The sequence below is a fragment of the Bos indicus x Bos taurus genome, chromosome 25, assembly GCF_003369695.1.
Source record: "Bos indicus x Bos taurus breed Angus x Brahman F1 hybrid chromosome 25, Bos_hybrid_MaternalHap_v2.0, whole genome shotgun sequence".
NCBI lineage: Eukaryota > Metazoa > Chordata > Mammalia > Artiodactyla > Bovidae > Bos > Bos indicus x Bos taurus.
In genome coordinates this window covers 41,551,117-41,578,701 of record NC_040100.1, presented here as the reverse complement: position 1 = coordinate 41,578,701, position 27,585 = coordinate 41,551,117, and the positions used below count along the sequence as shown (strand labels likewise).

Sequence of the window (27,585 nt, the reverse complement as noted above, 5' to 3'; positions counted from 1 at the left end):
AGTGCTGACTCTCTCTCTTTAGTAGGAGGCCCTTTCCACCCCACAGAGCTTGGGAAGGCTTCTCGGGTCCCCTGCTATCCAGCCCAGGGCGGCACAGGCGGGCAGCCCCACGAGAAGCCCACCCCGGGGTTGGCTATGTGTCCTGGTGGGAGGCGAGGTACAAGGAGTGCCCCAGGGCCCTCCCATCTGAGGGACACCTGCCTACACCCACGGGCTTGAGTGAAGCCCCACTGCCCCCACCGGGGAACCCCCTTCCTCAGGCCTGGCACTGCTGGCCCACCACTTGGCTGCCTTCCGGAGGAGCAGAGGGGGAACTTGGCGGTGCACTGTGGCTTCTGTGGAGCCGAGGCGCCACCTGGTGGCCACTCTTAGAATGTGCGTCCTCATTGAGGTGGCCGGTGGCCTTCCATCCTGAGGGCCAGCAACCCTGCAGGTGACCAGGTTCACACAGCACGGGTTGGTACAGCACTGGCTGCTGGCCAGGCACCCTAATGTCCTGACTGGACACCCTTCTGCCAAAGGGAGAGTCTCCTGGACGGGACCCTTCACGAGCCGACTAACTTGGGGGGTGGTCCTCACTCACCTGTCCTTCGTCCATGTCCCATCCCCCTTCATCCAGGTTCACAGTAGGACTGCAGGTCCCCTGGGCACAGGCACTGAGCTGGGCTAAAGTTCGCATCCCTCTTGCCTGTCGCTGTGGTCAGGGCATCCTCTGGGGTTACAGGAGGGACTCTTGCAGGGCCACGGAGAGGGTCTTTGAGGCTGCCTTTATGGCACCCGTAACAATTAGTGGGCATTTGTAGTACCTGGGGTCCCAGCTGGGCAGCAGTGGTGAGCCTGGCCACAGTTTAGGGAGCCTGGTGGAGGGGCAGTGTCTGGCCCCGCGCCTCGGTCCAGGGTCCTGCTGTACACGAGAGGTTGGTAGCGGTGTCCAGAGGCCGGTATTGGGGTCTGTTCCTCACTGCCCAGCTGATGGGCCGGGCACGGAATGGGGAGATTTTGAGACCCCTGTGGCATCTGGGGGGGTGCTGGGGGAGCGACCTGGGGCTCCTTAACTGTTACGTGGACCCTTAACTCGGCACCTGCCCCACGTGGTTCGAGCATGTCAGCATGCTGGTCATCATGCTCAACTGCGTGACCCTGGGCATGTTCCGGCCCTGCGAGGACGTCGAGTGCCGCTCGGAGCGCTGTGGCATCCTCGAGGTGGGCGGGGCTGGAGGGGCGGGGCCTGGGGTGGGAGGGGCGAGGCCTGGGTGGGGTCGGAGGGCAGAGTTGGGTGTGGGCGGAGCCTGGAGGGAGGGGGGCGGGGCCAGTCACCGGCGGCCCGGGCCGTGTGAGGGGCGCAGGCCCCACTCTCAGGCCCCCCTCCTGCAGGCCTTTGACGACTTCATCTTCGCCTTCTTCGCGGTGGAGATGGTCATCAAGATGATCGCCCTGGGGCTGTTTGGGCAGAAGTGCTACTTGGGTGACACGTGGAACAGGCTGGACTTCTTCATCGTCATGGCGGGGTAAGGCCCCTCTCCCAAGGGCCAGCCTGGAGCGACCCCAGTGCCTGGTCAGGCCCGCCTGGGAGCGGCCCCGCGGGCCCCCAGGATGAGAGATGGGGAGGTGCACTCAGGCGGGACGGGGCCCGGGGAGTGGCTGGGGGTGGGTGCCAGGAGCGGGACCTATCTGGGGCTCCCTGTGCCAGCACCAGGGACCGTGGGACAGGCACAGGGTGTCCGGGGTGGCCTGTGAGCGGCGAGGGTCCTCCAGTGCTGAGCGGAGGCTGTGCTTTCCCTGCCTCCGGGCAGCTGGGCTGGGCAAACGACATGGGGATCATGTCTCTAGCAAGTGCTCACCTCCTGGCCTCAGCCGCCAGGGTACCCTGGAGAGAGCCGGGTGCCTGCTGGCCTAGCTCTGATCTCCCCTCCCAGCACCTGCCCCCGCTGAGCATGCCCCTGCTCTGCCCCCAGTATGATGGAGTACTCCTTGGACGGACACAACGTGAGCCTCTCGGCCATCCGAACCGTGCGCGTGCTGCGGCCCCTTCGTGCCATCAACCGTGTGCCCAGTAAGTGACCCCCACCTGGGGCTGGGGTAAGTGTGGCCAGACAGCCCTGCTGAGAGCTCCTGAGGCCCCACTGGGCACAAGACCCAGAGGCCGTACCGCCTGTCTGGCTGCTGGGTACTGGGGTCCCAGCCCAGACCATGGTGCAGGCCTCCTGCCACTTACATAGCAGCTGAGGATTTGCCACTGCTTTTCGGGGTGGCGGGGGGCGGGTGGAGACGAGCAACCCTGTACCAAGCCGGGGTGTGATGGGCAGTCAGGCTGAATGGCAGCCCCATGTCCCCCAGGGCTGCTGAGTGTCAGGCCATTCGGAACCTCAGACTCATCATCCACACAGCATTTGGGATCATGTCCTGGAGCCATGCAGGACGTGGTGGCTTCCTTGTTTGGCCCGCCCCAGCAATCTTCCTATCTGAGCCCTGCCAAGGGGCCTGGTGCTCAGGGAAGCATGGAGAAACTTCTGGGCAGTCGTGTGGGTTTGGACGGTGTAGGTTTGGAAGCTTGTTTGGAAGGTGGTCTGTGCTGACCTTGGTCATGCCCACATGGGTCTGTGTGGGGATCTCCGTGTCTTCAGAGTTTCCAGTGTTCTGACTGAATTCAGCTGTTAGTTTTCCTGAGGGTATAGTGGGGGGCATTCCCCACATGACTGTCAAGTGTGTGTACGCACGCATACAGGTGGGTCTCGTGTACCACCTTGGTGTGCACAGCCTTTCTGGCTGCCTATCCTGGGTCCTGGTGGCTTCAGCACCGTGGCCCAGGGGATCAGGGCTTGTCCTGCAGCTCCTCCAAGAAGTATCCCCCCCAGGATGGGTCACTGTCTCCCCCTGAAGCTGTCAGCTCCACCAAAGAGCAGGAGGGTGAAGGGTTATGCTGTGGGACTCCTAGGCATTCCATCTAGCTGCCACTTGGCTCTACCCCTGGGAATCAGACAGGGTTCAGATGCTGTGTGACCTTGGGCAAGTAACTGTGCCTCTCTGAGCCTTGCTTTACCCACCTGTGAACATGGTACTCCTCAAGGACGGCTGTGAGGTGAGGTGGTTCTTGGCTCTGGGCCCAGCACCACCACACACTGGCATTGTTCACCTGGGTCCCCTTTCAGTGCCTGAAGTGACAACCCCTTTCACAGTACAGATCACTTTTCAGGCCAAATGCTGCCTTCAGCCTAGTTTCCCTGTGGGGTCAGGCCCTGGTCCCAAACAGGGTGCCTCCCCCACACTGGACCATGTTCCCCTCACTGTGAGCCCCCAGTGGGCATGTTCCAGGCTGCGTCTCACTCTGGCTGCCTGGGGTCCACTCTGAACCCTGGATCATCTGTGGCCTTGGAGCCAGTTGCAGTCTGGCAACGGTGGTGCTCTCAGACTTTGTCCCTGGTGAATCTTCCTCTTGGCCATTTCTGAAACTGCAGTGCCCCTCCCAGCTGTGATTACTCCTGTACCCCCAGGGGCCCCTCTGTCACCCAGCAGCCCCTGGGCGCTCTCCAGGGGGCCTTGGCATCTGCCCCAGGCTCTGCCTGCACCCTTAGCCTGGCCCTTGCTTGTTTCTGGAAGTGAGACATGTCCTTGCTGAGGTCTGGGAGCAGGGCAGAGCCAGGACCAAGCGAAGGGCTGGTGGGGCTGGCTGACCCACTCCCTGGATTAATCTGTGTTCATACACTCCATCGCACCCAGGAACGAAAGCTTCCAAACGCTTTCTCAAAAGCTGCCTCCTGGGACTTCCCTGGTGGTCCAGTGGTTGGGACTTCACCTTCCAATGTAGGGCATGTGAGTTCGAGCCCAGGTCTGCGGGCTAAGATGCCACATGCCTCGTGACCAAAAGTCCAAAACATAATGCAGATGCAGTATTGTAACAAATTCAATAAAGACTTTCAAAATGGTCCACATTAAAAAGAAAAAAATCTGTAAAAAACAAAAAACTGCCTCCTGTCCTGGGGTGCACACAGCCCCTACCTCCCCTCCAGGGCTCTGCTTCACATGATTCACATAGAGAGTGGGAAGAAACACTGGTCCCCAAACACAGTACCTGCTTCAAGACCCGTGGCTCCTGCATGCAGGAGGCAGCCCAGAGTCTGAGCTGCTGGGGCTCCCCCAGGCTGCTGCTCCCATGATGAGCTTGGGGCTGCGGGACTCCTGAACTGTCACGCTAGGGGCCCGCCTGGATACAGTGTGGTCCGGGCTGGCGTTCCTGAGGAGCAAGGACCACCTACCCTGAGCCTTTCCAGTCGGTGGCCTTATTTACTGCCCTCCGTGGGGTCTAACAGAATGTACAGGGGCCTGGGTCGTGTCCCCCGCAGAGGTACTGATGCCCACCTGTGAATGGCAGAGAGCTCAGGAGGGGCTGGGGCCTCAGGGATGCCCAGGAGGGCTCTGTTGCGCTGACCGGCTGCGTGATGCCTGCAGGCATGCGGATCCTGGTCACGCTGCTGCTGGACACACTGCCCATGCTCGGCAACGTTCTCCTGCTCTGCTTCTTTGTCTTCTTCATCTTCGGCATCGTGGGCGTCCAGCTTTGGGCCGGCCTGCTGCGCAACCGCTGCTTCCTGGACAGCACCTTCGCCAGGTGCGCAGGCCCTGCCCCTAACCTGCTCTTCCTGGGCCTACCTCTGGAGTCACCACCCCAACAGGCCCCTCCCTCCAGGCCCCGCCCCGGAGGCTCCACCCCAACAGGCTCCTCCCTCCAGGCCCCGCCCCGGAGGCCCCTCCCTCCAGACCCCGCCCCTGGAGGCTCCACCCCCAAACAGGCTCCGCCCTCCAGGTTCCTGCTCTCCAAGCCCGGTTTCCCCAGACAAGACCTGACCTTCCGAGAGCGGCACTAGCACTAGCGGACTTAGGTCTGCCTCTTACCTTTTGTTTTTTGTGTGTGTATACCTCTGTGTGTGTCTGTCTCGCCGTCTCTACTCCAGGAACAGCAACCTCAGCTTCCTGCGGCCGTACTACCAGCCGGAGGAGGGCGAAGAAAACCCGTTCATCTGCTCCTCCCGCCGGGACAACGGCATGCAGAAGTGCTCGCACATCCCCAGCCGCCGCGAGCTGCGCGTGGAGTGCACGCTGGGCTGGGAGGCCTACGGGCAGCCGCAGGCCGAGGGCGCAGGTGGCACGGGTCACCACACCTGCATCAACTGGAACCAGTACTACAATGTGTGCCGCTCGGGCGACTCCAACCCGCACAACGGGGCCATCAGCTTCGACAACATCGGCTACGCCTGGATCGCCATCTTCCAGGTGGGCTCCGGGTCTCTCCGGTACCCCACGCCCAGCGTGTAGGGCTGGGGGCTAGTGCCAGGCAGGGCTTTCCTGCCCCGCCAGCCATGCCACCCTCCCCAGGACAGGCGAGGAGGGCCCACTGCCTTCTCAGGGCCGTCCATGTGTCCAGCGTCCTGCCCGCCCCCCCTCAGGTGATCACGCTGGAGGGCTGGGTGGACATCATGTACTACGTCATGGACGCCCACTCTTTCTACAACTTCATCTACTTCATCTTGCTTATCATCGTGAGTGTGGGGACGTGGTGGGACATCCGCTGCAAGGGGTGGTGGGGTGTCCCTGCATTGTGACAGACCTGTCTCAGATCCTGAACTCCTCTGTTACTGACTGTGGCCCTGCCCCCGGGATCCATGGAGGTCCTGTGCCATCCTGGCCCTCCACAGGGAGTGTGATCCCCAAAGGTGGCACTCAGTTGGTTCTCTCAGTGGCCCTGGGGTCTGAGGCAGGGTCTGCATAGACCAGAGGTGAGTTGAGCCAGGAACCTGCCCTTTGTTGCTGCTGCTAAGTCACTTCAGTCGTGTCCGACTCTGAGCGGCCCCATAGACGGCAGCCCACCAGGCTCCCCCGTCCCTGGGATTCTCCGGGCAAGAACACTGGAGTGGGTTGCCATTTCCTTCTCCAGTGCATGAAAGTGAAAAGTGAAAGTGAAGTTGCTCAGTCGTGTCCGACTCCTAGCGACCCCATGGACTGCAGCCTACTAGGCTCCTCCGTCCATGGGATTTTCCAGGCAAGAGTACTGGAGTGGGGTGCCATCTCAGACCATAAACCCAAGCACAGGAGAGTGTCATCTGCTGACCCTGCCACAGAGGACAGTGCAGCCTTGGGGGCTGGGGGAGGCCTGACCCAAGCATGAGGATCCAGTTGAAGAATATATCTTCAGGAGGAGGGAATGAACCATACAAATGACAGGAAGGCGTCTCCCTACACGTCCTCCAATTGTCCACAATTGATAGCAGCCACTGCCCACCACCCATTCCAGATGCTGGGGCTTAGTATCGAATCAGCAGGGATCCCGCCTGTCCCAGGGTGCCCCGTCAGCCCCTAGATCGGGAAGCCCACAGTAGGGCTCAGTGTATTTCTCATCAGAGGCTTGATTGTGGTGTAGAAATCACAGCTGTTGTCCTGGCCTCCTGCCCCACCCAAGATGGATCCCAGTGCTCCCCACTTCCCCACCTCCCAGGAGCACATGGCCAGCAAGCTCACGGCTGGCTGCCCACCACAGGTGGGCTCCTTCTTCATGATCAACCTGTGCCTGGTGGTCATCGCCACGCAGTTCTCAGAGACGAAGCAGCGGGAGAACCAGCTGATGCGGGAGCAGCGGGCCCGTTATCTGTCCAATGACAGCACGCTAGCCAGCTTCTCTGAGCCGGGCAGCTGCTATGAGGAGCTTCTCCGGTACGTGGGCCACGTGTGCCGCAAGCTAAAGCGCCGTGGCCTGCGCCTCTACGCCCGCTGGCAGAGCCGCTGGCGCAAGAAGGTGGAGCCCGGTGGCGCCACGCATGGCCAGGGCTCAGGGCGGCGGCCGCGGCGGGCAGGCGGGCGCGCTGCCTCCATCCACCACCTCGTGTACCACCACCACCACCATCACCACCACCACTACCACTTCAGCCACGGCAGCCCCCGCCGGCCAGGCCCCGAGCCAGGAGCCGGCGACACTAGGCTGGTGCGGGCCGGAGCGCCAGCCTCACCCGGGCGCGGGCCCCCTGACGCCGAGTCGGTGCACAGTGTGTACCACGCTGACTGCCACGTGGAGGGGCCACAGGAGAGGGCGCGCGTGGCACACGCCGCAGCCACTGCCGCTGCTGGGCTCAAGCTGGCCACCGGGCTGGGAGCCATGAACTACCCCACCATCCTGCCCTCGGCTGCGGGCAGTGGCAAAAGCGGCCTCGGGCCCAAGGGGAAGCGGCCTGGTGGCCCCCCGGGAGCCGGGGGGCACAGCCCCCTGAGGCTGAGCAGCCCGGACCCCTGCGAGAAGATCCAGCACCTGGTTGGGGAGCATGGTAAGGACCTGCCCCTGTGGGGAGCGGTGGGGGGTGGGGCACAGGGCTCCTGGGACATCCACACCTATGAGCCCAGCCTTCTTTGGAGTCCTGGACAAGGGAGAGAAAGGGGGCCTGGGGGCCTCAGATGGGAGGAGGTGCCCCCCCACCTCCACCCATCCTGTGTTGTTGAGCAGCTGATGGCTCAGTGGGGTGCCAGTGTTTGCCACCGGGAAATGAGAATTCTGAAGCTAGCAAGCAAAAAAGAAGCCCCGGGGCCATGTCCCATGGCCAGTCTGGCCCCGAGCAGGGCGGCCAGTTGTTTCTCAGGAGGAGCACTTGGCCTGCACTCTTGGTGGGGAGACTGTGGCTGGGGCCGGGGCGAGAGGAAGCCAAGGTCGCAGAGCTCCCAGAGGCTGAGCAGAGGAGCCAGGGTGCCCCTCGGTACACCCGGTCCTCCCACCTGGGCCCCCGGCCTAACCCACCTGGCTCATGCAGGACCCTGGGGTCACACCAGGCTGAGGCCTCCAGGTGGCCTGCACTGGCAGGGGCACCTGGGGCAGGGAGAGGTGTGTGTGCCGGGGCCGCCCTGTGTGCTCACGTGGTGCCCGGGGTGTCACCGCACACGTGCCTGCAGCTCTGCACTGCGCCCTGGGGGAGCATGGCCCTGCGGGGCTCCTGGCTGCAGCGAGTCTAAGCCTCTGTGGGTGCAGAGTCACCTGGGCCCCAGAAACTCAGCCGGGGAGGCAGTGTAGAGTGACGATGGCTCAGGGCATCATGAGCCAGAACATTCACGGTCATGGCATCCCTTTACTGGAAAGTGGCTCACGTCATATTTCTGTGGGTGGTATGGCTCCTGCGGGGATGAGCCTCTGCCTCTTTTCACCCCTGAGTGAACAGAGAGCAGCTCTGCAGGGCGTATGAGTGTGCAAGTGTGTGCGTCTCTTCCTGTGCATGTGTTCAGCTGTGTGCCCAGGTGTGTATGAGAGTGCCCAGATGTGCACCCGTGCTCAGGTGTATGCAGGCATGCATGGTATGCTCAGGTGTGTACAATGTGCTCAGCTGTGTGCCCAAGTGTATATGAGTGTGCCCAGGTGTGTGCAGGTGTGCACATGGACACCATTCACCCCACAGCAGCCTCCGTGAGCGCCTGCTTCCTGGGCACCAGCTGAGCAACCTGAGGCTGCCTGCGTCCTTCTCCCCGCAGGACTGGGCCAGGCCCCCAGCCGCCTGTCAGGCCTGAGTGTGCCCTGCCCCCTGCCCAGCCCCCAGGCGGGCACGCTGACCTGTGAGCTGAGCAGCTGCCCGTACTGCACCAGTGCCCTGGAGGGCCCCGAGCTGGAGTTCAGCGACTCAGACAGTGGAGACTCAGACAGCAATGGGGTCTACGAGTTCACGCAGGATGTGCGGCACGGGGACCACCGCGACCCCATGCAGTCGCCCCCCGTGGCAGAGGCGCCAGGCGTGGGCGGCACACGGCGGAGGGGGCCGCAGCGGGCGGTGGCAGGCGAGCAGGGTGGGCTGGGCCACGTCTGGGCCTCCTTCAGTGGCAAGCTGCGCCGCATCGTGGACAGCAAGTACTTCAACCGGGGCATCATGGTGGCCATCCTCACTAACACGCTGAGCATGGGTGTCGAGTACCACGAGCAGGTGGGTGCCCCACACAGACAGCCCTCAGAGTGGCCCTGGGGCACGTCCCGCCCGCCTGTGTCTCCTGCAGGCTTTAGCCTCTCATGGGCTCCACAGAGGGCTCTCTCAGGTTGGGGAATAGGCGTGGCAGTGGGGCTGAAGGTCGATTGTGAGGGAGTTTTTACCGTTCACTCAGCGGATGCTCCTGCTGCTCATTGGTGGGCCTCTGCTGAGTGGAGACAGAGAGACTGTGGCTCCATCCGGAGGTCCTCTGTCTGGGCTGGGGCGTTGAGATCACAGACCCAGAGGCAGCAGGGAGCCGAGGGCACTTGCCAGGCCATCTGGTGCTTTTCAAGGTGGGACTCCCAGAGCCCAGCTTTCATGGACGGAGCCCCCCATATGAGCTGGGCCTTCAGGCTGGGATTCCCTGGGCGGCCCCAGAGGGGAATGTGGCAGTGGCACATGGTGCTGGCACGCGGCCCCTGCCCTGGACTGGGGCTTCCCCAAGGAGCAGCGGCTGGGCTGGCAGGGAGAGGTCGTCTTCCCTGGGGACCGAGGCCAGTTCACTCTTAATGACCAAACTGCCTTCCTCCTTTTCTGCCTTCTGGGCTTTTTAAGTCCCTTAAGCTCTGGTCTTTCATCCTTTAGCAATTTCAGGGAAAATGCAAGTGATATTAGCCTCCAGCTGGCGGCTGAGAGGTGCTGTCTGTGAGGGTGAGATCCAGGGCAGGAGCAACAGCAGGCTCGGGGATCCCTGGCCAGGAGGAGCCTCTGCACACACACACATGCACACACGCACGTACGCAAAGGTTATCTGTGCAGATGTGGGCTTGTGCACAGACACACACGTGGGTGGCGATGCGTGCACACAACACATGCGGGTACATGCAGACTCACGTGCACACAAGCAGACCACACACTGGCACACACACACCAGCATTTACACTGGCACAGGTGTGCACTTGCACACATAGGCGCCTGGACCAGCATATCCCCAGTAAGAAAAGGGCCTCTGGGGCCTTCTGCTGACAAGGAAGGGTGTGTGGGGCCACCAGGGCCGGGGCAGCTGCTGGGGGAACCACACTGTACTGTCTGCACCCCGGGTACCCACACGCCCACCCTGGAACAGATGCTCTAGGCTCTGTTCCCAAGGCCTGTGCTGTTGGGGTCTGGGAAGTGTCTGGAGCCCTGTTTCTCAGACATGCTGCTGGGAAGGTCAGGTGGGGCCTGGGGGAGCCAGGGACAGTCAGGGTGGGAGGGCCAGGCAGGCTGGGGTGCAGCTGGAGGGGACACCCCTGCGGTCCCTGTTTCCTCCTCTGGACAGCAGCCGATGGGGCTCCTCCTGAGATGTTGCCACAGCCCCTTGATGCAGCCTTACCTGCTCCCAGCGCAGTGGAGTGGTGCCCCACCCTGCCATGACAGGCAGTGGGGGCTGGGGGTGGGCCCTGACAACCACTCTGCCACCCGCAGCCCGATGAGCTGACCAACGCCCTGGAGATCAGCAACATTGTGTTCACAAGCATGTTTGCTCTGGAGATGCTGTTGAAGCTGCTGGCCTGCGGCCCACTGGGCTACATCCGGAACCCTTACAACATCTTTGACGGCATCATCGTAGTCATCAGGTAGGTCCCCTCCTCCCCTGGGGCCTGGGGAGGCTCCCATGTCCACCGCAGCCCCCGCAGATGGCAGAGCCCCTGCCACTGGGAAAGGCCCTGCCATCAGGGTGCAGAGGTGGGGTCTCCTGGGGCGGAACCCTCGCCCCTCCTCAAAGGCAGAGTCGGGTGCACACGACAAAGTCAGCTGCAGCTCAGGCGGGAGTTTCTAGAAGCTAGTGGAGCTGTTCCCTGCGGGAACAGAGCAGGCACTCAGTGGCTGTTAAGCCTTGCAGCCGGCCTCCACTGAGGGCTCAGCCCCTGCAAGAAAGGCCAGCTTGCTGCAGCAAAATCAGCACAGAAAGAACCAGGGGGATCTGGGGAAATTCCCTCCCCCAGGACAAAGCAGGGCCCTTGGGAGTCAAGGGGGCCCCCAGCCTAAGGAGAGCAGACAAGCCAGGCACATTGGAAAGGCGCTCAGTCGAGTCTTCAGAGACACCACCACCCCTCAGCCCCTCCGATGCTTTGATGCAGCCGAACCTGCTCCCAGGTGGGGTTGAGCAGAGGCCGAGGTGGCTCCAGGCTGTCGTTCCTGCCTCTGGGAAGAGAGTGTCCCAGAATCAGGGCGGGAGTAGGCCATCCTAACCCCGCCCACCCCACCCCACCCCCGACCCCCAGCGTGTGGGAGATCATCGGGCAGGCGGACGGCGGGCTGTCGGTGCTGCGCACCTTCCGGCTGCTGCGGGTGCTCAAGCTGGTGCGCTTCATGCCCGCACTGCGGCGCCAGCTGGTGGTGCTCATGAAGACCATGGACAACGTGGCCACCTTCTGCATGCTGCTCATGCTTTTCATCTTCATCTTCAGGTGTGTGCGCCGCGCCCTGCCCCGGGTGGCTGCAAGGGGAAGGCCTGTGGCAAGGAGCCCGCACGGGCGCTGGACGGGAGGCCCCGCTCCCAGCCGGGCCCGCCCACTGCTCCGGCCCTGGCTTCGGGGCCTTGGGTGCCCTGAGCCTCAAAGAGGAAGACAAATTCAGTTACTGTGGGTTTTGCTGCCAGGCGCCAGCACGCAGTGGGGGACTTGGAACTGTGCTCAAGAGCCAAGGGCGAAAGGGGCGGAGGAGGGAGGGGCAGGCAGGCAACCTGGGGCTCCTGGACCCCTGCTGCTGTCACTGATCCCAGGCCTCGGGGAGGGGTCTGGGGCAGAGAGCAGCCCACATAGGCCGGGTGAGACAGACACCCAGTCCTGGCTGCCTCCTGAAGCCAGAGTGGCCTCCCGTGTTTCCCGCGTTCTTGGCTTTGGTCTTACCACCTATAGAATGGAAACAGTTTGGCCATCGACCCTGGGCAGTCCTGCCCACAAGGAAGCCAGAGTTCAGGAAGGTGTAGAGGAGTGGATGGTGGGCGTGGGGTGACCAGGCTGGGTCCCCAGCCCCACACCTGGCCCTCTGCACCAGTCACTCACTGTACCCCTGCCTGTCGACCCCCCTAGCATCCTTGGCATGCATCTCTTTGGCTGCAAATTCAGTCTGAAAACAGATACCGGAGACACAATCCCCGACCGGAAGAACTTTGATTCCCTACTGTGGGCCATCGTCACCGTGTTCCAGGTACAGCTGGGCAGGCCGTCCCCTGCTGTGCACGGGTGGTTCCTGGAGGGCCATAGCCCTGCTCAGAGCTGGCTGAGGCCCCTCCGAGGCCACTGGGGGTGAAGAACGGTGGCCGGGACGTTGAGGTGGTGGGCCTGGTCTCACTCGTCCTTCTGGTCCTGAGACCTGGCGGCATTCCCCCAGCCAGGACCCCATCCTGGTGCCCCCTCGGCCCACACGTTGGGCCCACTCTGCCCGCCGCCCCTCCCCCAGATCCTCACCCAGGAGGACTGGAACGTCGTCCTGTACAACGGCATGGCCTCCACGTCCTCCTGGGCCGCCCTGTACTTCGTGGCCCTCATGACCTTTGGCAACTACGTGCTCTTCAACCTGCTGGTGGCCATCCTGGTGGAGGGTTTCCAGGCCGAGGTGAGGGGGAGCTTCCAGGGGAAGTGAGGGGGCTTCCAGGGGAGGTGAGGGTGCTTCCAGGGGAGTAAGAGATTCCAGGGGAGGTGCGGGGCTTCCAGGGGAGGTGAGGGGGCTTCCAGGGGATGTGAGGGGCTTCTGGGGGAGGTGAGGGGGCTTCCAGGGGAGGTGAGGGGGCTTACAGGGGAGTAAGAGATTCCAGGGGAGGTGCGGGGCTTCCGGGGGAGGTGAGGGGCTTCCGGGGGAGGTGAGGGGCTTCCGGGGGAGGTGAGGGGGCTTCCAGGGGAGGTGAGGGGGCTTACAGGGGAGTAAGAGATTCCAGGGGAGGTGCGGGGCTTCCAGGGGAGGTGAGGGGGCTTCCAGGGGATGTGAGGGGCTTCTGGGGGAGGTGAGGGGGCTTCCAGGGGAGGTGAGGGGGCTTACAGGGGAGTAAGAGATTCCAGGGGAGGTGCGGGGCTTCCGGGGGAGGTGAGGGGCTTCCGGGGGAGGTGAGGGGCTTCCGGGGGAGGTGAGGGGGCTTCCAGGGGAGGTGAGGGGGCTTACAGGGGAGTAAGAGATTCCAGGGGAGGTGCGGGGCTTCCGGGGTAGGTGAGGGGCTTCCGGGGGAGGTGAGGGGGCTTCCAGGGGAGGTGAGGAGCTTCCGGGGGAGGTGAGGGGGCTTCCAGGGGATGTGAGGGGCTTCTGGGGGAGGTGAGGGGGCTTCCAGGGGAGGTGAGGGGGCTTACAGGGGAGTAAGAGATTCCAGGGGAGGTGCGGGGCTTCCGGGGGAGGTGAGGGGCTTCCGGGGGAGGTGAGGGGCTTCCAGGGGAGGTGAGGGGGCTTCCAGGGGAGGTGAGGGGCTTCCAGGGGAGGTGAGGGGGCTTCCAGGGGAGTGAGGGGTTCCAGAGGAGGTGAGGGGCTTCCAGGGGAGGCGGTGGGAACCAGGAGTGTGGGGCAGACCTCGTCCTCGCCCTGCTGGGCTCTTCTGTCTACGCCCACCCCTTGTGGGCCTGACCTTTACATTGGGGGTCACCCCCCCACGGGGAGCTTCACGTTTGCTGTGTGCTCGTCGGGCACAGGGTGATGCCACCAGGTCCGACACAGATGAAGACAAGACATCCACCCACTTGGAGGAGGACTTGGACAAGTTCCGAGACCTCAGGGCCACAGGTGCGTGTGTGGATGGGGGGCAGGGATGGGGCGGAGGGGACACTGCCTCTAGGGTCTGGGCACAGCTGGGACTCCGGAGGGGGATCCTAGGCGGACAGGCGCTCCTTCCTGGGAGCCCTGCAGGCTCGAGTGGCCTCCCCTCTCCCCCCTCCCCTAGAGATGAAGATGTACTCGCTGGCAGTGACACCCAACGGGCACCTGGAGGGCCGGGGCAGCCTGCCCCCTCCCCTTATCATGCGCACAGCGGCCACGCCCATGCCCACCCCCAAGAGCTCCCCACACCTGGACGAGGCCCCTGGCCCCCTGGACTCGCGCCGTGGCAGCAGCAGCTCCATGGACCCTCAGCTAGGAGACCAGAAATCTCTGGTAGGGGACCCTGCCTTGGCCTCAGGGCACCTTCAGGCTCACCCCCTCAACACAGCTCCTTAGACCTTTCCCAGAGATGAGTGAGGGTCCCAAATGTGCCCCCTCCTCCCCAGAAATCCGTCAGGCCCGAGCGCTTTGTTTTCTATAAATGGAACTAGAAACCGCTGTTCTGATGGGAGGTGTATGAATAAGCAAGTAGAATAGCAGGCCAGAAGTTTATCTTCCAATTTGCACAATGTAAGATAAAAGCTGGCAGAATGTACAGAATGTACAAGAACACAGAATGTACAAGAAGGGAAAACAGAGAAGGATGGCAAAAAGGTGTAAAAGCTGAGCACACGAAACAGGTGATGGAAGCCGGGCGGAGGCTTCCATGCGTCACAACCAGCACCGCCCTGCGGAGCTGGGGCCCACGGTCTTTCCAGACAAACCCAGGAAGCACCACCCCAGACAGACGCAGCTAGGGCCGGCTCTGTGCATCTCAGAAGGGCCAGAAGGGGTGGGTGGAGCAGGACAGGCTAACTTGGGGTGGGGTGGGGGGTGAACCTGGAGGAAAGTCCAGGTGAACCATCGAGAGGGGGAGGGGACATCGAGTGTCAGTCACAGAACAGCTGTGGCCAAGCACATCACAGCTAAGCTGCTAGAGCCCCCAGGAGGAGGATGGAGCTGTTGGGCCAGATTCCAGCTCAGCTCCTGCTGACCCAGGAGGTGAAAACGGCGAAGGGCAGAGAGCATAGGCACAGCAAAGGTGAAGTCCTGGAGCACAGCTGAGTTTCTCTCCTGAGGGGGCGTGTGGCTTCTCCTGGAAGTCCAGAGCCTGCTAGCCAGAAGTTGATGAGCGGTCCCTCCCCTGAGATCCAGGTCAGCTGCTGGGCCGCATCTGAGGATGCCTGGTCTGTAGCTGGTCCCTGGCCCGTTGATGACCTTCGCCCACCCTCTGGTCTTCAAGCTGGCATGCGAGGCCCCCTCAGGGATCTGACACTTGCTGGCGGTGTCTCCAGCTCACCGTTGACCCACTGTGTGCCACAGGCATCTCGCTGAAGGCTCAGTGCCCCTAGCAGCTCCCTAGAGGAGAGGCCCTGTTTAGTTTACACATGCATATTAGTTGCTCAGTCATGTCCAACTCTTTGTGGCCCCATGGACTGTAGCCCGCCAGGCTCCTCTGTCCATGGGATTCTTCAGGCAAGAATACTGGAGTGGGTAGCCATTTCCTTCTCTGGGGGATCTTCCCAACCCAGGGATCGAACCCAGGTCTTCTGCATTGCAAGCAGATTCTTTACCATCCGAGCCACCAGGGAAGCCCATTAAAGGAGATGATCCATGTACGAATGTCACCCACGGGTGTCACTGGAGATCCTTTCACCAGGGAAAGGCCCGTGAGCCAGGTGCCCTGAGGCCAGCGTGTTGGGGGTGACTTGGGAGGGGTGTGACCTGCTCATTCCTGCCCTCACCCCACAGTCCAGCCTCCGCAGCTCGCCCTGCGCCCCCTGGGGGCCCAACAGCGCCTGGAGCAGCCGGCGCTCCAGCTGGAACAGCCTGGGCCGTGCACCCAGCCTCAAGCGCAGGAGCCAGTGTGGGGAGCGCGAGTCGCTGCTGTCCGGTGAGGGCAGGGGCAGCGGCAGCACTGACGAGGAGGCCGAGGATGGCCGGCCCGGGGCGGGGGCCTCGCCGGGTACGCGTGCCACGCCGCTGCGGCGCACCGAGTCCCTGGACCACCGTAGCACGCTGGACCTGCGGCCCCCACGGCCAGCCACCCTGCTGCCCACCAAGGTCCACGACTGCAACGGGCAGGTGCTGGCCCTGCCGAGCGAGTTCTTCCTGCGCATCGACAGCCACAAGGAGGATCCGGCCGAGTTTGACGACGATGTGGAGGACGTGAGTGGGGGTGGGCCTCACGTTGGCCCCTTGCCTCCCCGCAGTCGTGGGGGCAGTGTTCATGGGAGGCCCTGGGGGCGGGAGGGGCTGGGAAGCAGGACAGTCTGGGCCAGAGCGAATCCACAGGGAGCTCTGGAGTGGGATTCGCCCCAGGGTCAGCCCCACCTCAGGCTGAGGGCTGGTTCTGGGTTGGAGTCGGTCAGCCAGTGAGACGTCCGTGGGGGGAGGGTAAGTGCCTTCTTAGCTGGGCACCCTGCTGCCCAGGACTGCTGGGGCCACCTGGGTGTGGATCTGAGGGTGGCCACTCACTGGTCCCCCGGACCCCAGTGTAGCTCCCTGGCCCCGTGCCTGGGTGGGTGGACAGGGCTGAGCCTGAAGGTGGGAGGGGCTGGGGTTGGTCAGGCTGGGAGGGGCCCTGAACACCCCCCCCTCCTCCCCAGAGCTGCTGCTCAAGGCTGCAGAAGGTGCTGGAGCCGCATAAGCCGGAGTGCTGCCGGAGCCGCGAGCCCTGGGCCCTGTACCTCTTCTCCCCACAGAACAGGTGAGGGGCGCACCTGGGAACGCTGACCCTGCCCTGGGGGCCCCCTTCGTCCCTACCGGACGGTGAGCTCTGTGGACAGAAGCCAGGGCTTGGCCAGGACTGTCCTCAAAACCCCACTCCCGGCTCCCAGGTTCCGCATCTCCTGCCAAAAGATCATTGCTCACAAGATGTTCGATCATGTCGTCCTCGTCTTCATCTTCCTCAACTGCATCACCATCGCCCTGGAGAGGCCCGACATCGACCCCGGCAGCACTGTGAGGCTCTCTCCTCACCGGGGAGGGGTGGGTCCCATGGCCACGGCCGGCCTCTCCCATGTTCCTGTCTCCTGCAGGAGCGCGTCTTCCTCAGCGTCTCCAACTACATCTTCACAGCGATCTTCGTGGCGGAGATGATGGTGAAGGTACACCGTGTCCTGGGGGACCCAGGGGTCTGTCCATCTGGCCTTGCGGCCATGGCCACGTATACAGGGCGTAGGTCCACGAGCCCATCGTCTGTACTCACCAGGTGGTGGCCCTGGGTCTCATCTCGGGTGAGCATGCCTACCTGCAGAGCAGCTGGAACATACTGGATGGGGTGCTGGTCCTGGTGTCCCTGGTGGACATCATCGTGGCCATGGCCTCGGCTGGCGGCGCCAAGATCCTGGGCATCCTGCGTGTGCTGCGCCTGCTGCGGACCCTGCGGCCGCTAAGGTGGACTGGGCCGTGGGGCGGGGCCAAAGGAGGGGATGGATACAGGAGGGTGGGCCCACTCGTGGGGCGGGATCCGGGAGGGAGAGGGGCCCGGGCTGCAGGTGCAGGGCGGCAAGGTGTTTGCAGTGCTGGGCGCTCCTCCTGATGGCAGCTCCCTTGGGCGTGCCCAGCAACGCGTTCCTTCTGGCCCTCTTCCAGGGTCATCAGCCGTGCGCCGGGACTCAAGCTGGTGGTGGAGACTCTGATATCGTCCCTCAGGCCCATCGGGAACATCGTCCTCATCTGCTGCGCCTTCTTCATCATCTTCGGCATCCTCGGGGTGCAGGTGCGTGGCCTGCCTGCCTGAGAGACAGTGGGTGGAGTCGCCTGGGAGGGCCGCGGCCCAAGCAGGCAGGGGGAGGGCGGGGCCCGTGAAGGGGCGGGGAATGGCAGGGCAGGGCCTGGCCCTCTGAGTGACCGCCCCTCCCGGTCAGCTCTTCAAGGGGAAGTTTTACTACTGCGAGGGCGCCGACACCAGGAACATTTCCACTAAGGCCGAGTGCAGGGCCGCGCACTACCGCTGGGTGCGACGCAAGTACAACTTCGACAACCTGGGCCAGGTGGGCGGGGCTGGGGCGGGGCGGGCGGGGCTGGCGGGTGACTCACCCAGCTCAGCCCTGATCTAGAGGGCGGGAGCCACAGGGTCTCAGCAAGTTAGGAGGGTTCGAGGTGATCGAGCCGCGGCCGCGCGTGTGGCCCTGCAGGGCGCGCCCGGCAGGAGGCCACGCCCAGAGGTGCCCGCCTTGCTCTGGCCTCGCAGGCGCTGATGTCGCTGTTCGTGCTCTCGTCCAAGGACGGCTGGGTGAATATCATGTACGACGGGCTGGACGCCGTGGGCGTGGACCAGCAGGTGCGGCGGGCAGCCCTGCTGCTCTGCGCGGGCCTTCTCCCTTGGTCTCTGCTTATCTCAGAGAGCGCAAGGCCCCCAGAGACAAGGCTGCGTTTGGCCTCTGGGGACGTCCGCAGAGGTCCACATCGGGGGTCAGCGCCCATGGGCGGGGCTCAGCGCGTGTGGGCGGGGTCAGTGCCCGTGGGCGGACCGGCACCCACGCGCTCTCCTGTGCCGCAGCCCGTGCCCAACCACAACCCCTGGATGCTGCTCTACTTCATCTCCTTCCTGCTCATCGTCAGCTTCTTCGTGCTCAACATGTTCGTGGGCGTCGTGGTGGAGAACTTCCACAAGTGCCGGCAGCACCAGGAGGCCGAGGAGGCGCGGCGGCGCGAGGAAAAGCGGCAGCGTCGCCTGGAGAGGAAGCGCAGGAGTAAGGCCCTCCGGGTGGCAGTGGCCGGTGGCTACCTGCGCGTCGCCCAGCCCCCCCCCCCCTCCACCTGAGCCCCACTTTTCGCCTATAGGAGGGTGGCTGGGGATGGGAGGCCAGCCAGGGGCAGCTCCGAGACCGGGCTGCTGCCGCCGGAAACGAGGTCCGCCTCGCCCCCGGCCCAGGGCTGTGAGGACTGCATCTGGGCAGCGGCTCAGCACCCTGGCCCCGGAGCCCCCCGCCTGGCCCCACTCCTCTCGGCCCTGGCCTCTCCAGATGGCTCTGCACGCTCTGCCCTTTATGTTCTCAGAAAAGAATGGCTGCGGAGGAGGCAGGGGGCCCTTCCCAGGAGGCACAGGGATGAGACCCCAGCCCCCACACCCACCACTGCAGGGGCAGGCTCACGCCGCTTTTGTGTTCTCACGCCTCGGTGGGGGGAGCAAGCAGAGCCATTCAAGACAGAGAGAGGGTCTTAGGACACCCCTGCCCAAGCTGGGGAGCAGAGTGGGCTTCTTCCAGGAGGGGTCCTGGCCCCGCCCACCGGCCAGCTCAGACCATCTCCTTGTCTTTCCAGGCACTTTCCCTAACCCAGGTACCTGCCCCCACCCCGCATGCCTCAGCCCCGCTTCTGCCAGCCACTGCATGGGCCTGTGAACTGGCCTGATCTCTGCTCCTCTGCCCCTGCCACAGGGAAGGGTGGACATTGCAGGAAGGTGCCAGGCCCCCTGGGGTCCACCGCAGGGTCAGCACGGGATGGCTGTAGGGCGCCAGGTGCCAGTGGGAGGAGGAGGGATTGCTGGCTGGCCTGCCTGGTGTTCACGCTGCTGCCTCTGAGCCCGTGTGTACCTCTGCCTGGCTTGCACGCCTGCCTGCTGTGCTGGGACGCCTGCTGGCTGGTCGCTACCCCATGTCCTCAGTGCTGGCCGGGCCTCACTGGCTTCTGGCCCCCTTGGCTGCTGCACTGAGCTCTCTAGTGACCGCATGCCAGACCGAGGAGCATGTGGGCCCAGGGAGGGGTTGGTTCCCATTGGCCCCTGCTGTCCCTGGTCCCTGCCCACAGGTTCTGAGGCCAAGGAGGGCCCCTGTGCAGTGGGGGCAGCTGTGCCTTCACCTAGCAGGCACTGGTGTGCCCTAGGGAGTTACTGCAGGCAGAGCGTTTAGTGCAGACAGAGCTGCTGGGAGATGTACCCCCTCCCATCCCCCAGGTCATGGCCCCCAACCTCAGATGGACCAGAGGGCAAGCAGACCCCAGACAGCAGGCACATGGCCACAGGCCTCCTGGAGGACAGGGAGTGGAGGGACTCTGGGCTTGGTGGCCAGAATGCAGCACATGCCCAGCTGGGGAGATGGGGGTGTGGTGGGCCACCCTGCCCTGCCCTGCCTTGGGACTGTCCCTGCCCAAAAGCTCCCATTTGCCACTCCCTTCATCGCTGAGGTATCTCTGAACCCTGATGCCAGTCCAGGAGAGTAGACGACACAGGCCCTGGCTTGAGACCTTCTGGCAGGGTGAGGGTTCCAGACAGGGCTCCAGGGCAGGGCCCAGGTGGAGTCTCAGCTTCTATACCCACTCCAGGGATCTGCTCTGAGGCTGAGGCCCTCTTGGAGGAGGAGGTCAGTGGGTGACCTGCCTCGAGGCCCATGCGCGAGCCTGGCCCCTCCCCCAGCCCCCTGACTCCCCAGCACCTGGGAGGCAGCCCTCTCATGCCGCCCCACCTGCCTGCTCACCACTGTGCTCTCCCTGCAGAGGCCCAGCGACGGCCCTACTATGCGGACTACTCGCCCACCCGCCGCTCCATCCACACTCTGTGCACCAGCCACTACCTGGACCTCTTCATCACCTTCATCATTGGCGTCAACGTCATCACCATGTCCATGGAGCACTACAACCAGCCCAAGGTGGGGCTCGCTGCCTTGACACACCGGCCCTCCTGCCTCCAGGCCTGAACACTGGGGGCAGGGGTGGGGGGGTGTCGGTCACCAAGGGTGGGGTCTGTTGCCAGCCGGGTGGTGCTACCCTGAGAGCTGGAGGCCCCAGGTCTGCAACCTTGCCTGAGCCCTCGTAGGGGCTTGTGGGATACATGGAGGTGTGGCTTGAACAAAGGGCCCTCCTTCCTTTAAAGCCAGTGGACACTCCCTGGGCCACCTGTCCCAAGGGCATCCTTGACCCCGTGACAGGTTCCATCCAAAAACACTGGCTGGGGGATGTCCCCAAGTCCAGAAAGGTCAGACTGAGAGGGTGATGCTCTCAGATCCCATCTCCATTATTTCATCAAAGACGGGACGCCCCCTCCTCCCAGAACAGCTGAGAGTCTCTGATTCTGTAGCTGAAGCTGAGCCCGTCTGGCTGGCTGGCTTCTGCCCTGGGCTGTGGGTGGGACTGGTCCAGCCAGGGCTGGGAGTCTGGGTTCCCAGCAGCAGGTTCCCCGAACTGAGGGTCGTGCTGAGAATCCTGTGAGGGTTAGGCCAGGCAGGCCTCCCTAAGCCAGCATAGACCTCCATCCAGTAATAGCTGAGGCCTGTCCGTGGGCGGGCCTGGGGTGCCCCGGTCGGTCAGCAGAGCAGAGAGGTGGGGCAGGGTGGGCAGCGTTGCAGGGGGCCTGATGTTCAGGAGCCTGGTGCTCGCCCCCAGGCTCTGGACGAGGCCCTCAAGTACTGCAATTACGTGTTCACCATCGTCTTTGTCGTCGAGGCCGTGCTGAAGCTGGTGGCCTTTGGGTTCCGGAGGTTCTTCAAGGACAGGTGTGTAGGGCGGGGCAGATGGGCACCGTGGCCGGAGCCTGCAGAGGCAACGGTGCTGAGCAGGGGTGCCCCTGGCGATACCAGGACATTCCCAGGGGACAGGGAAGGGACTGCAGGTGCTCCGAAGGGCCGGGGTGCTGGGGGGAGGCACTGGCTGGCGCTGAGCCATGCCTGCCCGCCCACCCAGGTGGAACCAGCTGGACCTGGCCATCGTTCTGCTGTCCATCATGGGCATCACGTTGGAGGAGATCGAGATGAATGCAGCGCTGCCCATCAACCCCACCATCATCCGAATCATGCGTGTCCTCCGTATCGCCCGCGGTAGGCCACCACCCACCTGAGCCTCGCGCTGTTCAAGGGCCCGCCCCCCACCTCCTGCCTCACCTGCCCCAGTGGACCGCCTGGGGACCGGGGGGTGGGGGTATGCGCAGTTCGGGTCAGACCAGCCCCACCCCCCACTAATGCTCGGCTCCCCGTCCTAGTCCTGAAGCTGCTCAAGATGGCCACGGGCATGCGGGCCCTGCTGGACACGGTGGTCCAGGCGCTGCCCCAGGTACGTCGGCCGCTCAGGGGCCTGGCCTGGGTCTGGCTCCCCTGCTCCCAGGGTGGGCATCACAGATGCCCCCAAGAGGACAAGACTGCAGGAGGGCCTGGCTCACTGGTCAGGCATCATTCGTTCACGTGGTCTTTCTAGTCTCTAGACAAACACAATTATTCAAGCCCCTCCCCGCCACCTACAGGGAGTAATGGGCTGCTGAGCTGTGCTGTGAGGGGCGGCCCACCTGCTTTCCGGCCTCACTCTAGTCTCTCTGGGGAACACCAGGGCCCACTGCCTGGTGCAGTTCTGCGCTCAGTGGGCTTTGGGCAGAGGGCAGAGCCCGTGGCTGCAGCGGGCTTGTCGAGTTTGGAGGCCCACACCCGGGGCTCGGGTGTTGGCCAGAGGCCTGTCTCTCCTGAAGCCAGCTCAGGCCCTGTCCTCACATCCTGTGTCCACAGCCCCAACCCTGACCCTGTATGGCTTCTTGAGTTGAAAGTCTCATTACCCCATCTGTGTAGTATTCAGCCCCTGAGCCAGTCCACCCGGGCATCCATGTGTCCATCTGACCGTGACTCCAGCCCTCTTAACAAGCCATCCAGCCACCCAGGCTTCTATCCATCCATTCAGACAGTTGTCTGTCCCCCATCTACCAGATGCCCAGCTGTCCATCATCCAGCCCTCCTGGCCACTGTCCACCGGCCCAGCATATATCTATCCATCCGGCTGCCTTCCCAGCCGTCCACACCCTGCATCTTCAGCTGGCCTCCACTGGTCCCCAGCAGCCTTCCTCAGCCCCGAGTTATGCCCTTAGTGCTCCAGTGTAGCCACCCCCTGTCTGGGAGCGGCTGGATGGGGCGGTGGGAGGGAAGCCCAGGCCCCGGCCACCCCCGGTGCAATGTCTCTGGGGGCTGGTGAAGAGAGGGACCAGCCACATCAGAGTCAGGCAGGTGTGGAGGAAGGGCGGCAAGTTCATGGAAGAGCCACGGGCAGGGGTTGGGCAAGACCTGGCAGCCTGCAGAGCTTCCTCCTTCACCTCGCCGTGGGGACCCTGAGGCTGGAGTCCACCCAAGCCGCTGGGAGGTCTCAGGAGCAGAGGAACTGGATGCAGCCCCCTGGAGTGCAGGGCAGGAGTGAGAGCCAAGGAGGGGCCCTGGGCACCAGGCAGCCCTGGGGCCACAGGAGCCTCGAGGCCAGGAGGCCTGGAGCAAGAACAGGGCTCAAGGCAGGCCTGGGAACTGCTGGGCAGGTCGCGGGTGGGGGACGGGACGGGCTGAGCCCCCTGACCTCGCTCCGCTTCTCTCTTGTGTAGGTAGGGAACCTCGGCCTGCTTTTCATGCTCCTGTTTTTTATCTATGCTGCCCTGGGAGTGGAGCTGTTCGGGAGGCTAGGTGAGTGCGGCAACGCGGCGTTCCACTCCCCAGACTCCCCGAGGAGGCGCAGCTTCACGCATGCGCATGCGTTCAGGCTGCTGGCCCGGCCTCCAGCCCGGCCCCTGCCCCGCGGCCCTTCACTGTGAGGTAACTGTGGACGTGGCGCATGTAGACGCGCTGTGCAGACCCGCACACGTGTTAACACCCAGGCCAGGCCGACGGAGCCGCACATCAGTGTGAGTGCACGCACACACACACAGGTGTGGCCCCAAGTCTACCGGCCCCAGGGTTGTGCTGTAGCCAGCCCTTCCTATCACCCAGGGTCTCCTCAGACCTCCCGCACGTGCGGCTCTGTCCAGTCTAGGTAGGGGCCTGTGGGGACCTTTTGTGGCGGCCCAGGTCCTATGGGTGCCCCCTCCCACTGGGTGTCACTGAACGAACACTTAATGGGTTCCAGGAGCCACCAGTGGGCCTGTGTGGGAGGGGGTTGAGGTGGCTGTCACCTTTGAGGGTCTGCCCGGACCCCGAAGTTGGTGCCCCGACCCTGGACCTGGCGACTCCCAGGCCTGACCCCGCATCTGGGGCTCTCCAGTGCCAGGGCCTCCCGGTCATTCCGCAGAGCAGGGGACTTGCTGGGCCACCACCCTGCACCCCGAGGAGCATGGCTTTCTCCCGGGCGAGGGCAGGCCCGTGTGTGCCCTGGCCCCGTGGGGCGGGCTGACCCGGTCGCTCCCGGCAGAATGCAGTGAGGACAACCCCTGCGAGGGCCTGAGCAGACACGCCACCTTCTCTAACTTCGGCATGGCCTTCCTCACGCTGTTCCGCGTGTCCACCGGGGACAACTGGAACGGGATCATGAAGGTACAGGCTGGCGCAGTGGGCGGGGCGATGGGAGCCCCCAGAGTAGGGGGCTGCCGGCGGAGGTGGGAGCCTGCCCGCCGCCCTCTGCCCGCAGGACACGCTGCGCGAGTGCGCCCGCGAGGACAAGCACTGCCTCACCTACCTGCCGGCCATCTCGCCCATCTACTTCGTCACCTTCGTGCTGGTGGCCCAGTTCGTGCTTGTCAACGTGGTGGTGGCCGTGCTCATGAAGCACCTGGAGGAGAGCAACAAGGAGGCCCGCGAGGACGCCGAGCTGGACGCAGAGCTTGAGATGGAAATGGCGCAGGGGTCCCCCGCCCGTCCCAGGCCGGCGGCCCCTCAGAGCCCCGGCGCCTCGCCGGACTCCCCCAACGTGCTGGTCGTGCGCAAGGTGTCGGTGTCCAGGATGCTATCCCTGCCCAACGACAGCTACATGTTCCGGCCCGTGGCGCCTGCGGCAGCCGCTCACCCCCACCCGCTACAGGAGGTGGAGATGGAGACCTACGCGGGCGCGGCCGCCGGTACAGCCTCTGGCGGATGCAGCCTGGCCCTGGGCGGGCGGGGCCGACGCGGGGTGGCGGGGGGCCGGGGCGGAGCCAAAGGGGGGGATGGGTGAGGGCAGGGGCCAGGGCGGAGCCAGGGGGCGATGGGGGCGGAGTCAGGTGGGGCAGAGGGGCCGGGGCGGGGCCAGAGGGGCGATGGGGCAGGGCGGGCGGGGCTCAGAAGGGCAGTCGGGGCAGGGGTCAGAGGGGCGTGTGTTGTCGGGCAGGGCCCGCTGGGGGTGGATACACATTTCTGGCGTTTTCCTGCCGCAGGCCAGGTCACCGCTGCCCACTCGCCGCCTGTGGAGTCCTGCGCCTCCCTCCAGGTTCCGTCCGCCGTGTCCTCCCCGTCCAGGGGCGGCGACACCCTCCGTGCCCTGCCCCCACGGGGTGCAGCCCGGTCGCCTAATGTCGGCCGACTTCTCTGCAGACAGGTAGGAGGCGCTTTCGGGTCCTCAGCCGAGCCCTGGGGTCTCTGGGATTCCCTCCCCATTTGAAGCGTGAGAGACGTGGGCGCTGGGCCCTTGGAGTGTGTAATGACCACACCCGGCCACGGGGACCCATGGCCCCTTAAACAGCAGCCTGCTGCTAAGTCACTTCAGTCGTGTCCGACTCTGTGCGACCCCATAGACGGCAGCCCACCAGGCTCCCCCATTCCTGGGATTCTCCAGGCAAGAACACCGGAGTGGGTTGCCATTTTCTTCTCCAGTGCATGAAAGTGAAAAGTGAAAGTGAAGTCGCTCAGTCGTGTCTGACTTTTAGCGACCCCATGGACTGCAGCCCATCAGGCTCCATGGGATTTTCCAGGCAAGAGTACTGGAGTGGGGTGCCATTATCTTCTCCGAAACAGCAGCCTAAGCCCCCCAGAACCCCCCTCCCCAGAAACCGTGCCCACGAGCCTGGCTGCAGCCAGAGATCCTCTCCTGCCTGAGCCTTTGGTCCCCCTCCCTTCCCCCTCCCTGCTTGGGGAACCAAGCTGATCTAGTACCGCAGTCCAGCAGCGGCTGCAGCCGGGGTCTGTGCCCCTCAGGGTTTCCAGGGCCCTGGGAAGGCTCTGCCCACAGGAGCTTGGCCTCCATTCCTCCCCATACGACCAGAATTGGTGAGGGCTCCTCTGCTCCAGTTGCGGGGCAAGTGCATCCACACCAGCATCTTGCAGCCTCGTCTCACCCTGGCCCATAGCCTTGGGGGGTCACAAGGTCACCTGGCCTGGAGTGGGGAGGGGGTCCCTCTGGCTGGTCTCACCTGACTCCCTGCCTTTGCAGGAGGCCGTCCACACGGAGTCCCTGGAAGGGCATGTCGATGGCACTGAGGACAGCAGCCCATTCTGGGGAGAGCCTGGCGGGAAGACCCCCGTGAGACAGGCATCCCTGGGGCCCTCCTTGCGGTCCCCATCCCGGTCCCCGCGACCCTCCAGCATCCGCACCCGCAAGCACACTTCTGGACAGCACTGCATCTCCAGCCGGCCTCCTGCCCCAGGCGGGGAGGAGTCCGAAGCCCCAGACCCAGCTGACGAGGAGGTCAGCCACATCACCAGCTCTGCCCGCAGCCCTTTGGCCTCGCCCACTGCCTGTGGGATCGTGGGCGGCGAGCCAGACGTGCACAGGCTCTACAGCGTGGACGCCCGGGGCTTCCTGGACCAGCCGGGCCGGGTGGATGAGCAGAGGCGGCCCTTGGGGGAGCCAGGAGTTGGGGACAGCCGTCCAGAGGCCGGGGAGGCGAAGCCCCGGGTCCTGGAGGCCGAGCTGGCCCTAGGGGCGCGCAGGAAGAAGAAGATGAGCCCCCCCTGCATTTCCATAGAGCCCCCCGCTGAGGACGAGGGTGCGGCCAGGGCCCCTGCGGCAGAAGGCGGCAGCACCACCCTGCGGCGGCGAACCCCATCCTGCGAGGCTGTGCCCCATAGGGACCCCCTGGAGCCCGCAGACAGCACAGGGCTGGACGCTGCTGCCAAGGGGGAGCGGCGGGGCCAGGGCCCCTGCCGTACAGAACACCTGACTGTCCCGAACTTCACCTTTGAGCCACTGGACGTGGGGAGCCCCAGTGGGGACCTGTTCACAGATGCGGGCCATGGGGCCACCCCAGAACCCAGACCCTCCTCCTCAGGCACCGCGGCCCCTCCAGAACCCCGGGAGATGGAGTCCACAGTGCCCTCAGGAGACCCCCTAGAGGAGGGGCGGGGGGTGCACCTCACTGTCCCGGAGAGCCCACCGAAGAGAGCGTCCCCCCCGGCTGTGCCAGTCCCGGGTGACGACGTGGATGAGCCCGTGTAGCTTGGGTGCAGTGCCCACAGGCTTTGGCACGGGGGTTGAGGTGCGCCCAGCAGGGTGGCGGCCAGGACAGAGCTGTGTGTGGATCCTGGCTTGGGCCCCCCGAGGGCAGAGGAGCCAGAAGGATGTCAGTGCAGGGAAGGGGAGGCCCATGCCATTCTGGGCACGTGGAGCAGCGGAGGCCACAGCCAGAGGCCTCCGTCCTGTCGATTCAGGTTTGGGGTTTCCCAGTGTGCCGAGGTGGTCCCAGGCCGTGTTGGCGGCCCGCCCAGGAGTCCCAGGGACACGGGCCAGGAGGAGGAAGGCAGAGGCCACCCAGCAGAGCCCCATCCTCTTCTTTCTATAGGGAACACGCTTGGGGCTGCTCGCGCCCTCTGGTGGCGGCTTCCTGCCAAAGGCCGCCGTGGCCACGCTTTCCGTCATTCACAGTCTCGAGTTCTCATCCATGTCTCCACCACTCATCGCTGTCTCATCTCCCCTCCACACCCACTCCCTGCCGTTCCAACCCCTCAGGATTCCAGAGAGCACCTTGACTCTGGTCCCTGGGAAATGACCGGTCGCCAGGGAGTGGGGACCGTGCAATAAGCCCCCCACTGCCCGTGGGGCCTGGTTCAAGACTTTGAGCTGATGGCCCCATCGTTTCACTTTCTTTTATAAATTCAGGTTAAACGTTTGCAATAATCCGATGTGGAAAACTCGGCTTCTCAAGTCAAGGGGAGGGGAGGGGGGTTGCAAAGCAGAGCAGAATAAATATTAACTTATTTAAGAAACACGTTGGATTTCCACTGCCAGAATTGGTACGCCCCTCCCCCACGGGAGGGTGGCCAGCCTG

At 64.2% G+C, this 27,585-nt stretch overlaps 1 protein-coding gene across 5 annotated transcripts in view; it reads left to right on the top strand.

The window, feature by feature from the left end:
• The window catches only part of CACNA1H (calcium voltage-gated channel subunit alpha1 H), a 58,874-nt gene extending 31,349 nt beyond the window's left edge, over positions 1–27,525 (top strand). Inside the window, exons 3-35 of one of the 5 annotated variants that reach the window (XM_027528168.1) lie at positions 1,092–1,203; positions 1,375–1,508; positions 1,956–2,053; positions 4,447–4,606; positions 4,950–5,268; positions 5,442–5,534; positions 6,530–7,307; positions 8,494–8,936; positions 10,386–10,537; positions 11,186–11,371; positions 11,996–12,113; positions 12,366–12,521; positions 13,577–13,667; positions 13,825–14,033; positions 15,492–15,908; positions 16,349–16,449; positions 16,580–16,703; positions 16,781–16,849; positions 16,954–17,138; positions 17,337–17,463; positions 17,612–17,737; positions 17,971–18,027; positions 18,247–18,439; positions 19,011–19,028; positions 20,181–20,332; positions 21,066–21,175; positions 21,363–21,496; positions 21,658–21,728; positions 23,023–23,101; positions 23,823–23,944; positions 24,039–24,465; positions 24,760–24,920; positions 25,752–27,525. In XM_027528168.1, coding sequence (XP_027383969.1) covers positions 1,092–1,203; positions 1,375–1,508; positions 1,956–2,053; positions 4,447–4,606; positions 4,950–5,268; positions 5,442–5,534; positions 6,530–7,307; positions 8,494–8,936; positions 10,386–10,537; positions 11,186–11,371; positions 11,996–12,113; positions 12,366–12,521; positions 13,577–13,667; positions 13,825–14,033; positions 15,492–15,908; positions 16,349–16,449; positions 16,580–16,703; positions 16,781–16,849; positions 16,954–17,138; positions 17,337–17,463; positions 17,612–17,737; positions 17,971–18,027; positions 18,247–18,439; positions 19,011–19,028; positions 20,181–20,332; positions 21,066–21,175; positions 21,363–21,496; positions 21,658–21,728; positions 23,023–23,101; positions 23,823–23,944; positions 24,039–24,465; positions 24,760–24,920; positions 25,752–26,756 — 6,727 coding nt within the window. In that variant the 3' untranslated portion in view covers positions 26,757–27,525. Of the gene's footprint in view, positions 1–1,091; positions 1,204–1,374; positions 1,509–1,955; positions 2,054–4,446; positions 4,607–4,949; positions 5,269–5,441; positions 5,535–6,529; positions 7,308–8,493; positions 8,937–10,385; positions 10,538–11,185; positions 11,372–11,995; positions 12,114–12,365; positions 12,522–13,576; positions 13,668–13,824; positions 14,034–15,491; positions 15,909–16,348; positions 16,450–16,579; positions 16,704–16,780; positions 16,850–16,953; positions 17,139–17,336; positions 17,464–17,611; positions 17,738–17,937; positions 18,028–18,246; positions 18,440–19,010; positions 19,029–20,180; positions 20,333–21,065; positions 21,176–21,362; positions 21,497–21,657; positions 21,729–23,022; positions 23,102–23,822; positions 23,945–24,038; positions 24,466–24,759; positions 24,921–25,751 lie in introns of all 5 variants that reach the window. The other 4 variants (XM_027528169.1, XM_027528166.1, XM_027528170.1 and 1 more) reach the window with 4 other exon arrangements.
• Positions 27,526–27,585: the final 60 nt, after the last annotated feature.